At 60.0% G+C, this 12,372-nt stretch overlaps 1 protein-coding gene across 14 annotated transcripts in view; it reads left to right on the forward strand.

The window, feature by feature from the left end:
* The first annotated feature begins 2,929 nt into the window (after nucleotides 1-2,929).
* The window catches only part of CACNA1G (calcium voltage-gated channel subunit alpha1 G), a 63,450-nt gene continuing 54,007 nt past the window's right edge, over nucleotides 2,930-12,372 (forward strand). For 5 of the 14 annotated variants that reach the window (XM_025439823.3, XM_025439827.3, XM_025439831.3 and 2 more), the window contains exons 1-4: nucleotides 2,932-3,864; nucleotides 10,865-10,976; nucleotides 11,134-11,267; nucleotides 11,693-11,790. In XM_025439823.3, coding sequence (XP_025295608.3) covers nucleotides 3,623-3,864; nucleotides 10,865-10,976; nucleotides 11,134-11,267; nucleotides 11,693-11,790 — 586 coding nt within the window. In that variant the 5' untranslated portion in view covers nucleotides 2,932-3,622. Of the gene's footprint in view, nucleotides 3,865-10,864; nucleotides 10,977-11,133; nucleotides 11,268-11,692; nucleotides 11,791-12,372 lie in introns of all 14 variants that reach the window. The other 9 variants (XM_025439830.3, XM_025439843.3, XM_025439847.3 and 6 more) reach the window with 4 other exon arrangements.

Genomic DNA, 12,372 nt, shown 5'->3' on the forward strand with positions numbered 1-12,372 from the left:
AATGGGACAACCACCACCCCACTGTGAGGCTGTGAGGTGACTATACGGGATGATGTATCATCGCTGAGCAGAGCGCCTCACAGATGGGAAGATTGTCTCAGTTCCTGAGGGAGCCAGCCAGGCTGTGCGGGAGGTGTAAAGGGGAGAGGGCTGGAGGGGGCCTGGAGGGGCTGACAGAGCAGGTCCTATATGGAGGCTCTCCCCCAAACCCAGAGGAAATCTTAGACAAGGCTTTGGCCTAACTTCTTTGTTAGGAAACTGAGCCTCAAGAAATTTCCCATCCCTCATTCTCCTCCCTGCCTGAGGTTACTCATTCATCTAACAAAGATTTACTAAGTACCCACTGTGTGCCAAACTGGAGCAGAGGAGGCTGTGGTGAGCAGAATGGACGTAACCCTTGCCCTGAGGGAACAGAGATCCTAGAGGGGCAGACAATCATTTCCTTACATACAGCAACATGAAGAGCCATGAGGTTCCAGATTCTGGTCTGGCTTAGTACTGTGTCCTCAGCACCTTGGCACATGTAGCATCACAGTACTTGCTGAAAAAGGCTGCTCTGGGGAGGTGATGGCAAAGCCGAGGCTGGAAGGGTGAGACTTAAAGATGGTTTCACCCCTTCTTTTGCCTTCTCTGTAGGTCCTGCCTACCTCCTCCCCATCCCCCCACTCAGGTGAAGATAGCATCTCTGACTGGATGTCAGAGTCCCCTGCTGCCCCCGGCCCAGGGATCAGGATGCTTTAGGTGGCAGGTCACCCCAGGCCCCGAGGCAAGGGAAGTAATGTGTATCTGCCCCACACCCTGCCCCCTTTCTGGGTATGTTCTAGAACAGAGTTCAGCCCAGAGACAGGGGTGGCTTGGATGAGGGATCTAGACATGAGACCTGTGGACCACCAGGAAACCTGACCATTGGGCTGGGCCAGCCTCTCTGGGCTCATCATCCCCTTTGCAAAGCAGGGATGATTAAAGTCACTACCTCCCGGTGTCAGCCCTGGGGCTTCTTGACCCCATCGGGGAAGGGCAGGCCGAGGAGGCAGACTGCAGACGAAGGTGTCAGACACGTGGAGTGAACCATAAATAGGCCCCTCTCCCAGAAGACCGCTGAGACTTCAAGCCTGGCACCGCACACACGCGGAATGAGAGCAGAGACTCCCGCCAGGAGGGAAAGGCACTTAAGGGATCTGCTCATTAGCATGAAATGCAAATGAGCTCGGCCTCATTTACACAACTCGGTGCTCGGATTTGGGGAAAGGGCAACCCGGGAGGCTGCAGCGGCGTGGCCCTCCCCGCCGCACTCCCTGCGAGCCGCCCGCGAGGGAGCTGAGACACTCGCCGCAGGCGGCTGGAGGCGCGCGGGGCCTGCGCGGGTGGCGGGTGGCGCAGCCTCGGGAGTCGGGGGGCGGGGGTTGGGAGGTCACCCGGTCCATGCCCCTGCCTCTCCGCTGTGGCGTCAGCGACCCGAATATTTGGGACAGAGAATTGACTGACCTGCTTGGTTCCGCCGCGGCCGTGTCTACCTTCCCAGAGGTGGGAAGCGCTTCCCGACGTCTGATGCTCGATGCCCTCCCCGACCTACCTCACTCCAGCGCCCAGCTCTCCCGCGGCGCTCTGCTCCGGGCACCTGCAGCCTTGGGGGGGCGGCGGCGGCGGCGGCGGCGGCGGCGGCGAGAGGGGGCTGGAGCTGGCTGAGCCCGGGGACTCGGGGAGCAGGGGCGGGGCGAGGCCCGGGCTGTGCACGTGCGTGTGAGCCTCGAGGACACGCTCTGGGTAGAACAGAGGCATGCGAGGAGGGCGGCCACGCGAAGCTCCTGTCCTGCGGACGGCCCCCCAGCCATACTGGCACTCAGAGGGAAAAGCTGAGGCACGGAGTGGGGCGCGGGGAGGGTTGGTGACACTTTGCAGGCCAAGACTCAGAAACCCCAGCTCCGTGTTTCCACCCCCTCCCGCATAGTCGAGGCCCCAGCAGGTCCCTTCGCAGGAGCCTCTCTCTGCATCCTCAGCTGCTCTGGGGGCCCTGGGCTCGACATGACCTGTCTGGGGCCACGTGTTCAAGCACTAAGCCCCTGAGAGAAATCCAGAGCCTTCAAAGGATTCCTAGGGGCTGGAGTGTTGACTTGAGGTTAGGGTCAGCGGGTCAGGATTAGAAGGTCAGGGTCAAAGCCGCAGAAGGGGTCTACAGGGCTGAGAGGCAGGTGGAAAGCACACGCAGACCTTGCTAGCCCCTGACTTCCCTCGGCTCCTCCCGGTTCCCCAAGACCATCCCCCCACCCCACCCCCAGCCTGAAGCCCTACCCCCTACATCCCTTACATCCTTCTCCGCTCCTCCTCTTCTTCGGTCCTGCTCCCCGGTTCGACTCCAGGGTGGGCGATTAATCAGGTGGGGATTTCCCTCCGGGACCCTGGTCACACCCCGCAGCCCGGCCGCCAGCCTCTCTTCTCCAGGCCCGTCCAGAGCTGAGCCCCACCCTTCGGCTGTGGTCCAATTCAGGGGTCGTGGACAAAGGATGCCCCGGGGCCGTCGGCGCTATCCCAGGACCCGGCGCCGAGTCCTCTGCTTCCCCGGGGCTCCCTCGGGGGGAGTCCCAGAGACCCCAGCGGCCAATAGGAAAGTGGGTTCGGTCTGGGTAGCCGTCTCATTGGCTCCGGCCTTCGGGAGCGGGCCCAGGGGCAAGGGGAGGGGAGAGGGGCGGCGCTGGGCTCCGGGGTGGGAACAGAATTCCAGCTGTGGTTCTCTCTCCGGCGCCCCCGCCCTCGCTGCCACGGCGGCCGGCCAATGGGCGCGGGGCTCGGAGCCGGCGGCGCGCGGCCATTGGCTGCGGGGCTGGCTGGGGGGAGGCGGGGCCGAGGCTTGAAGTTGGAGTGAGGGATCCAGCTGTGGCGTGCGCCGGGCTCCTCGCCGCCGCTTTCGCTCGCTCGCTCCGCGTCTCGGCCGGAGGAGGAGGCAGTGGCGCCGGCGACAGCTACGGCAGCGGCAGCCACCGCGGCGGCTGCTGCGGCGGCATCTCCGCCTCCGCCCCCGCCCGGGACGGCCCCCCACCGTCTCCCCGCCCATCCCGGACCGTGAGCCCGCCGCGGGGCGGAGGAAAGAGCCGCCCCCCACCCCCTCCAAACCCACCCTCAAAGAGAGCCCTCCTCCCCTCCCCCCGCCGCCGCTGGCGCGGAGCCGGGACGATGCCGACCCCTTAGATCCTGCTCCAGCTGCGCCGCGGGAAGAGGGGGCGCCCCTCCCCGGTACGCCCCGCTCTCCGACCCCCTTCTCTCTACCCCTCTCCCGGCCGCTTCTCCGAAGGTAGCGCCGAATCGGGCGACCGGAGCCTGGGCGCGAAGCGAAGAAGCCGGAACAAAGTGAGGGGGAGCCGGCCGGCTGGCCCGGGGGGGCCCCAGGAGCCCTGGGGAAGCGGGACTCGCGCCGGGCGGGGCTGCCCTGCGACCCGGCGCCCCGCGGGCAGCATGCCCCTGCGGGCAGGGGGAGCTGGGCTGAACTGGCCCTCCCGGGGGCTCAGCCTGCACCCTAGAGCCCCCCAGATGCACCCCCGCCGGGGCCCCCCGGTGGCGTGAGGACACCTCCTCCGAGGGGCGCCGCTCGCCCCTCTCGAGACCGCCCGGGGCCCCGGCTGGCCAGAGGATGGACGAGGAGGAGGATGGAGCGGGCACCGAGGAGTCAGGACAGCCCCGGAGCTTCATGCGGCTCAACGATCTGTCGGGGGCCGGGGGCCGGCCGGGGCCGGGGTCGGCGGAGAAGGACCCGGGCAGCGCCGACTCCGAGGCGGAGGGGCTGCCCTACCCGGCGCTGGCCCCGGTGGTTTTCTTCTACTTGAGCCAGGACAGCCGCCCGCGGAGCTGGTGTCTCCGCACGGTCTGTAACCCATATCCTCCGGGGCACGACGGCCGGGCCGGGGTCCGCAGGGGGGCGGGCCGCGCCGCGGGAGGGGACCGAAGGCCAGGTGAGTCGGAGAAGTGAGCCTGGAAGGTGGGCAGACGAGTGGGGCCGCTGAGGGAGGGAGGGGGCTTCCGAGTGGGAGCGGAGACGCGAGCAGGTTTGGCGGATACCCCAGACCAGCCCCACCTCGGTACACACACCTCGGTCCTCCTTGGGGGGCTGGGATCCGGGCCAGGGAAAGAGAGGAGACGTGCCCCGCTGGTTTGTAGCTGGATGCTCTCCAGATGTGGGCAGGGGAGGGTCGTCATCCTCCAGATGTGGGAAGCTTCGGGAGCCTGGGAGCTCTACTCCGCCCGCCGCCCGTTAGCGAGCTGGGTTGGGTTTCCGAGTTTGGGGGGTGGGGTGGGGAGGAAGCTGCGGGGACGGGGGAGGGGGGACTGCGATCTCCTGGGTTTCCCTCCTGCCCCCGCTGCAAAGTTTGAGGTGGATTCTAGGGTCTGATCCCCACCCCCGACCTGGTCCTTGAGGCCGAGGGGTTTTCACTGACCCAGAGGGAGATGTTGGGGGGCGGGGACCAGGTCCCAACTCCCCCACCCCCACCCGCGGGTTGGAGGCACAACAAGGAGATTCCGGCGGCGGCTGATGTCAGGGGCGCAGAATGAGAACAAGATGTGGTGGTGAAGGGGAAGCTGTCTGCCCCCAGAGCTGGAGTAGGGACCCTTTCAGCTGGAGCCCACTGGCTTGGAGTGCCTCCCTTTTCCCTAATTCTTCATTCAGCGCGGGGTGCTTTGTGTTGGGGTTGGGGAGTTTTGTGCTGGATTTTTTTTTTTTTTCTTGTAGAGGGAAAGACTGTCGGGAGCTTTGGCCAGCGGGGGATGGGATTAAGCCGGTCCAAGTTACCCTGTCACAAATAGAGAGTGCTCCCGCCTGTCGGCAGAGCAGGTATGGGAGACCGCAGCCTCCAAGAAAGTATTGGGGGAACAGTGACGCTGTGAGCTGGTTGGCTAAGGAAGACTCGGGTCCAGCACCCCAAGGGCTGCTCCTTGGCTGGGTTTGTGGAATGCAAGCCCCACATTCCAGGGAGATAGACTGGGCACTGCCCCCTCTCCTCTGCCTGGTCTGGGGTGATATGGGAGATCCTGGCCCCCTCAGCCCCATGGCCTCTCCCACTTAGCCCCTGGCACAAAGCGCTGCTTGGCTAATGCGGGGCTCCGGGTGGGTCCCATCACTGCCGGAAGGAAAGGGGGGTGCACTGCCATCCCAGGTCTTGACAGCTTCTCCTGACTCCTTTCTCCCAGCTCAGAGGCTCTTTTGAACCAGGGTGGGAGACCTCAGGTTTCCCTTGTAAACCCTGAGAGCCCAACCGGGACTCTGCTTTGGGGGAGGTGAGGGGAGCTTGGTGCCGCCCTCACTCTCTGCAGCTCTGCTGCCTCTAGTGCGCAAAGCGGGGATGTGAGCTTGGGTCGCCCCCCAACCCCCATCTTCTACACCCCGCAGGTCTTTAGGAAGCTCCCCTCATTACACCTTCTCTTCATCCTTTGCCCCATCTTCTTTTCTGTCTGAGCTGCAGAAAGAGAGAAGTAGGGGGTCTCAGAGGGCTCTGACTCCCCCGCCACCTCCACATCCTTACCCCCCCTGGCTCCTTTCTCCACAGTAGAGATGGACTTGGGGAAGAAATGTCTCTGAGAAGATGGGCCCTGGGCATCCCCCTCTCTACCTCTAACCACCTACCCTCTTCATAAATGGTAAAAAGCCCCATCCCCCACTCCTCCTCCTCAGGGGTCCAGGGGAGATAGAGATCTTCTCTCCCCTTTCTATCTCTGTGTAAAACAACCAGAACTCTGGGCCAGCATCTCCCCACCTGCCCTGTCTCTAGGTGCTAGTGGATGGTTCTGGGTGGAGGCAGGTTCCTTTCTTGAGGGGTTCTGGGAAGAAGCAAGTGGAGAGGCCTGGAATGAGGAAAGAGAGGTGGGACCCCAGTGCTCCTCTCAGGGATAGAGGAGCAGGCTTATGTCTGGAATGGTGGGAGTCTGGGGTGTGGGGCATTGGCATCACTAGGTCTAGACAAATCACTGAGCCTGGGTTGGCTGAAGATGGGTTGAGAACAATTTCTTGGCTGCCCTAAGCTGTGCCCTACAAATCCCATCACACCTGAATGTCAAGGGAAACCTGTATTTTCATTGCCAGAGGGGCTCTGAGCTGACTTTTGGACCTCGGTCTTTACCTTTCTCTCTTTTTGGGTATCAGTGAAGCTTCCCTTGCCTCCACAAGGTTCCCGGCTCTGTTGAGTCTCAGGGACATAGGGACACCTCCCCCACCAGCTGAAGCTAGTTAGACTTCTGTTGGCATTTTTCTCAACCTCTCCCACTTTAGCCTCTAAGACACCAGGTTTCCTAGAGAGGAGATCTAGACCCAGGTAGGAAGTAGTGTGTGTGTGTGTGTGTGTGTGTGTGTGTGTGTGTGTGTGTGTGTTGGGGGAGGGGAGGGCAGCAGGAAGAAGAGAGGCTCAGAAGAGCATGCGCTGGTACTGGGAAGATCTGGGGCACTCACATCAGTAGCCACCCCCCCCAGTTATAGGGGAGTGAGTTGGACTTTCCAATATGTGTTTCTTGAAGTGTGAGGGAGTGCGTCGCCCCTCCCGGGAAGGAGATCCTGAGCATTCCCTCTCCGGCTGTTGTGTCACATCTGGAAGTTTGTGTAGGAGTTTCTCCAAGCTCGGAGCCCAGCACAGCTTTTTCTCATTTGGAAATCACAGGCTGGCATTTGGGATGCCGAGAGGGGGAGTGGGAGGGGGGCCAGAGGGGGAGTAGGGAGCCTGCCAGGAGTTGGGGGAGGAGAGGGGGAGGCCCAAAAGGCAGGAGCCCTAATGGCTTCCAGAAGTGAGTGTGAGTGTGTGACTGCGTCACTGTGTGTGCGTCTGGAGAGGAGGGGGCCCAGAATTTCTGGAGTTTTCCTTGCCACTGTCCCAGTGCCCCCAAATCTGCCTTTCTCTTACCTAGGGAGGAATCTCCATTTTGGTCCTCAGAGGAAATGGGAGGGGGTGTTCTTCCTGTCTCCTCACCAATTCCCTCCTCTCATTTTAAAACTCCAGAGGGGATTCTGGGGAGGAGGGCTGGGGAATAGAACAGGACTGGGGGAATGGAGCACCCCCTGGCACTCCTTCTGCCCCAGGCCCACCTTCCTTCTGGGTCACACGCCCACGCTACTCCAGGAACTGCTGGGGGACTCCCCATCACCCATAGTGCCAGCTGGAGCCATTCCTGGGATTACCCCCACCACGCAACCCCCCCTCACCCCTCGCTCTCTCCCGCCCCAGCCCTCACCCCACCCTGCCTGCCTCAGCCAGGGTGGCGACAGACACAACTGCTCACACGTGTGTGTGCTCTCTCTCTCTCTCTCTCTCTCTCTCTCTCTCTCTCTCTCACACACACACACACACACACACACACACACACACACGAGTCACAGACGTTTGAATCAGATTTTTGGACTATTTCCCCTTCCAAAGATTCCAACAGGCCGGCTCTCTTGTGTCTCTGGGTCTCGCGTCTCTGTCTCTGGGTGGGGCCGGCTGCCTTTCTTTGGGCTTCAGTTTTCAGTTCAGCTGGAAACCTCTCTCCCCACACGCCCACAGGCTGGAGCAGAGGAGACCACTGGGAAACAGGCTGTGGGAGTGGGGGCTTGGCTGGGGGAATCCCCCTTTCTGCCTGCCCAGTGCCAGCCACACCGCTGAGCTCCTAGATCCCAGCCCCCCTTGGGGGATGCTGAAGCCCCCAGAGATGCCAGCTTCTCCGGGGGGGGGGGGCAGGCAAGACAAGGATCCCACCTTCCCAACTCATACTAGGAGGCAAGGATTCCTGGGTCCAGGCCCATTTCCTCCTGAGTGCTCCTTAGTCTCAGATTTCCAGGCTTCAGTTGGGGAGAGGGGCAACTGGGGGCACCTGCTTCCCTTCCCAGTCACACCCGAGGCCCCCCTACCCCCTGTGTCTCTGGAAGCCCCTGTCCTCCTCTCTCCTCCCCTCACCCCTTACAGCTGCCAGGCTAAGCAAGGGCTCTAGATAAAGCTCTAGAGGACTCAGTTGTACAGATAACATGCTCTGGTTCTCTCTCCTGGAGGGAGAAGAGGAGGAGGGATGGAAGTGGGTTTCCTCGCCCTGCCATTTCCTTTTTCTCTGCTTTTGATGGTGGGTTGTGGGGAGAAGAAAGAGCCTCCCCTCTCCTACCCACCTCCCCCTTTGGGATCCACTCCAGGCCGGACAGTTGCCATAGCAACAGTAGACATGTGACTGCACAGGTCTCTCATAGTCACTATGGCAACCAGTGTCCCCCGTTCCCTTGGTTGCCATGGGGATTTGTCACATGGTTTCCCCCCAACCTGATAACCTGTGGGTCTCCTGCTTTCCTTTCTCTGCATGAGGACAGGATGGCAGTCTGGTTAAGGGGAGTTCTTGTGTGAGGGGTCCCTTAAATTGCCATAGCAACAAATCCACACCACCTGGTGACACATCCTCCTGTTGTTATGGCAACAGAGGAACATCACACAGTGACATAAGGCCATGTTCCCAAGGAAACGAGCCCTACCCTGAGAAGGGTGAAAGACCCCCCGTCCTCATTAATTATTTCTCAATTCAGATGGTCCCAAATTTCTCTGTGCCTTAGTGTCTTCCCTGTCCATTTATGCTCACCTTTTGGGAAAGGGGAAAGGTAGACAGCAGATAGGCTGTACCTGGGAGTAAGCTAAATTGCCAAGGGGACCCTTGAGAAGGGGTTTGCATGGTTAGAGCTGGAAATGGGTTATTTGGGGGCAGAATCTAGCTCTAAGAGGCCCTCGTGTGAGCATGTCTAAAGTGAGCACAGAAGGAGTCCCAGCTCCTCTGTGGTGTCACTTCTGCCCCTCCCCCTCACAGCTATCAATGTATTACTGTTAATGCAAACAAGGCAGGAGAACATGAATGGGGAGACTCACAGGCTTCTAAGCAGGGCGATTGATTGATCAATTCATTCATTCATTCATCATTCATTCGTTCCCCCCATGTATTGATCATCGGCTACGTGCCAGGTACTACTGTCAGCGTTGTAGGGGATGTGAACATGTATCAGAGTGTCCCTCCCTCAGCCAGGGAGATAAGACTAGTGCACAGATGGCATGGTGGAATCACTGCCATTAGAGGGGTCCAAACAGGTGTTCTGGGAGCCCCTCTTCCTAGAGAACTACCCACGTTTCCTTTGTAAGATATCTGCTCACATGGGTCCCTTCCTGCAGAGGAGAGGGGGCTAGCTTGGGGAAAGCCGACCAATTCTTGAAGGTTAATCGAGTCTTTCCCCTTCCAGATAATCGCCCCAAGGGAGCTCCCTCCCTATCCTCCTTTTTCCAGGGTGACCCCTGGCTGACCCTCATTCTGGGGAGGCATCCATTGGGCTCTGACTCCACTCTGGAAAATAGCTCCATGGAAACAGAGCACTCTTTATTTCCCCCTTCCATATACTTACCCCAAAAACCTGGAACTATTTTTTAAAAAAAATTTTTACTCTTATTCTTGTGAGGGGGAGGTGGAGGCATGGGAAATTGCAGTGCCTCGGCCTGTTTGGGTGCCTGTCGGTGGGAAGGGATATGAGGGCAAACGGCCTAGGTGGCAGAGAGGCCGGGAGGGGATCGAGGGTGTCTCGAGCTGCTGTGGAGCGGGGTGGCCTGAGGTTCAGGCCAGAGATGGGGGGTTAGCTGGGACCAGCTGGGAGGAAAGTCCTGGGGTCCCCGGACAAAGCCTTCTCACTGCAGAAGTGGGGTTATGATGGAAGATTCCAGCTGCTCTAGGCACTCTGCGTCCCACAGTCCAGCTTGGCCGGTCATGCTGTGGGCCGCCATGGCACCATCCCTGATGCCCCTCCTTTGCCCAGGCTCCACTCTCTGCTCCTTTCTATCTTCTTTGTTCTCCCCACCCCATATTTTCTTTAAGAAAAATAGGATGCTGGGTCACTTTATCTGTGAGTCCAGCGTGCAGAACCTTCTAAGGTCCAGAGGCCACTCTGTACATTCTCCTGTTGATGGGCTGGTAGTGAACCCCTTAATAAAATCCACTCTGTGGCAAGACTTGGGGTCTGTGTGTGCAGAGCACTGTCTACTCTGCGTGAGTTGGGAGACTTACATCTACCACAGGGCCTGGTATGTAGCAGGTCCTCATAGTTAAATGTGTGAGTGTGTTCGGAGGCCATCTAGGCCTTTGAGAGGCCAAGGGGCTGGTGGGTGGTGGGAGAGGCGGCATCTGGCTCCAGTGCTGTGGTGAAGGAGCCGCTATAGCCGTGGACCTCTGGGCCGCCTCTGCCTGTCTGTCTGGTGCCAGCACATCCTCACAGCCCCTCCCCTGCATGCCTGAGCAACTGTGGAAAGAACTGTCCCAGATCAGGAGCCTGGGCACTTCATTCTCATCCTGGCTGCTCCCGTGACCTTCAGCGCGTGACTTTGGCTCTCTGGGCCTCAGTGCGCTTGGGTTCTGGGGAAGAACATGATCTACCCGGGCTCCTTCACAGGGCTGTTGTGAGCATCAGATGTGGCGTGGCGTGAAAGCGCTTGGTAAACTGTAAAGCAGGCATAATCCGACTTTAGGTTTGTGTCACACATTCAATACATTCTCTCATTTGCTTCTCACATCTTCCCTGGGAGGTAGGGAGAATGGGATTCAGATTCAGCAGCACACTCTTGGTGTCTGGCATTTCCACAGGCATGATCGATTTTATCCCCCAAATGGTTTGTGCAAATAGTCAGGGTATTTGTGGCTTTTCCTACTTTACGGCTGAGGAAGCTGAGTCCAGAGAGGTGATGGCAAGGTGGGCCCGGGCCTGGAGTCGGTCAGACACGTGGGCCCCTCCCGTTGGACCTGGCTGCGTCTCAGATGGGGGTGGGAGGACAAGAAGCAGGAGGCGAGAGGGAGGGCTGGGGGGCGCGGGCTCCGCTCCAGCCCTGGCCCGCTGTTTCCTTGACCGCCCGGATACCTGGTTTGAGCGCATCAGCATGTTGGTCATCCTTCTCAATTGTGTGACCCTGGGCATGTTCCGGCCCTGTGAGGACATCGCCTGTGACTCCCAGCGCTGCCGGATCCTGCAGGTGAGTGTGCCTGCTGTGTGGGGTGGGGCAGCTCCTGAGCGGAGTAACTGCTAACTTGTCTCTGTGAGAAGCCCTGACCCCTGCTGGTGGGGGAGGGAGTGGGGGGGCGTTCCTCCTCCCCCCTCTCAGTTTCAAAAGCCTCTCGTCCCCACATCAGGCCTTTGATGACTTCATCTTTGCCTTCTTCGCTGTGGAGATGGTGGTGAAGATGGTGGCCTTGGGCATCTTCGGGAAAAAATGTTACCTGGGAGACACTTGGAACCGGCTTGACTTTTTCATCGTCATTGCAGGGTGAGGGCCTGGGCTGGAGGTGGGAGAGCAATGACCGGATCAGTCCCTACCTTGGGGCCAGGGTTCTAGGCCCCAGCACTGCCCCCACACCGCCGCCCCCCTGCCCGGCCCACCTCCAGTGGTGCTGTCTCCCCATGATCCCCTTGGGGTCTGAGTCTGTCCTGCCTGTAATGCTCAAGCCTGTGCTCCTGAATTCCATGGTCCCTGCCTCTGCACCCTCCTCTGTTCATTCTCTGATGGGGGTCTGTACTTGACTTGGGGGTGACCTTGCCCCCAGAGAGCCGGCTTTTCGGGGTCCCTTGGTAGAGGAGGGGGAGGAGTCAGAGATTGTGTCTCCCCACTGCAGCAGGATTCCTCATTGACCTCTTTTGACCCCCATGGCGGCCTCAGACTCAAAGGGCCTCCCTTTGGGCCCCTCCCTGCAGGATGCTGGAGTATTCGCTGGACCTGCAGAACGTCAGCTTCTCAGCTGTCAGGACAGTCCGTGTGCTGCGCCCGCTCAGGGCCATTAACCGGGTGCCCAGTGAGTGACCCCTTGGCCCTAAGCCCCTGGATGGAGAGCCCCCAGGGGAAATATGAAAATCCCACATCCCACCCCTACCTCCTCACCAAGGCCTGGCAGTCAGGGCCTGGCACTCCCAGGCAGACCTCATCAGAGAAGGGCTCAGGGGGAGCTGGGGCCACCAGAGCCACATGGAGATCCCACACCTGGCTGTGGCACTGTGGGAGTTACCTGGAAAGACTCTCCCCCTTACTTTAGCCTGATATGGGTCAGAGTCACAGACGAGTCTCAGATGACCCCTGCCCTTCAGCTAGAAGACAGCTCCCGGCAGGGGGAACAGGGGTGAGTGGGAATGGGGTGGAGAGGCTGGTAGGCCAAGAGGGGTGGGTGGAAGGTTATAATGGCCTCTTCCAGCTAGAACAGCTTCTCATGCAGTCTGGCTGTCATTGGTGAGATCATGCTAGCCACACTGAGTATGACTTTTCTCCAGATGAGGCCACTGCATGTCTCATCCTCTGCCTGTGTCCCCTTCCTCCTTCCCACCCCCTTCCAACCTGCTGCCGCAACTGACTGCGGGACCATTATCTAAATTAAACTGCATTG

Source organism: Canis lupus, chromosome 9 (genome assembly GCF_003254725.2).
Source record: "Canis lupus dingo isolate Sandy chromosome 9, ASM325472v2, whole genome shotgun sequence".
In the NCBI taxonomy this organism is placed as follows: Eukaryota; Metazoa; Chordata; class Mammalia; order Carnivora; family Canidae; genus Canis; species Canis lupus.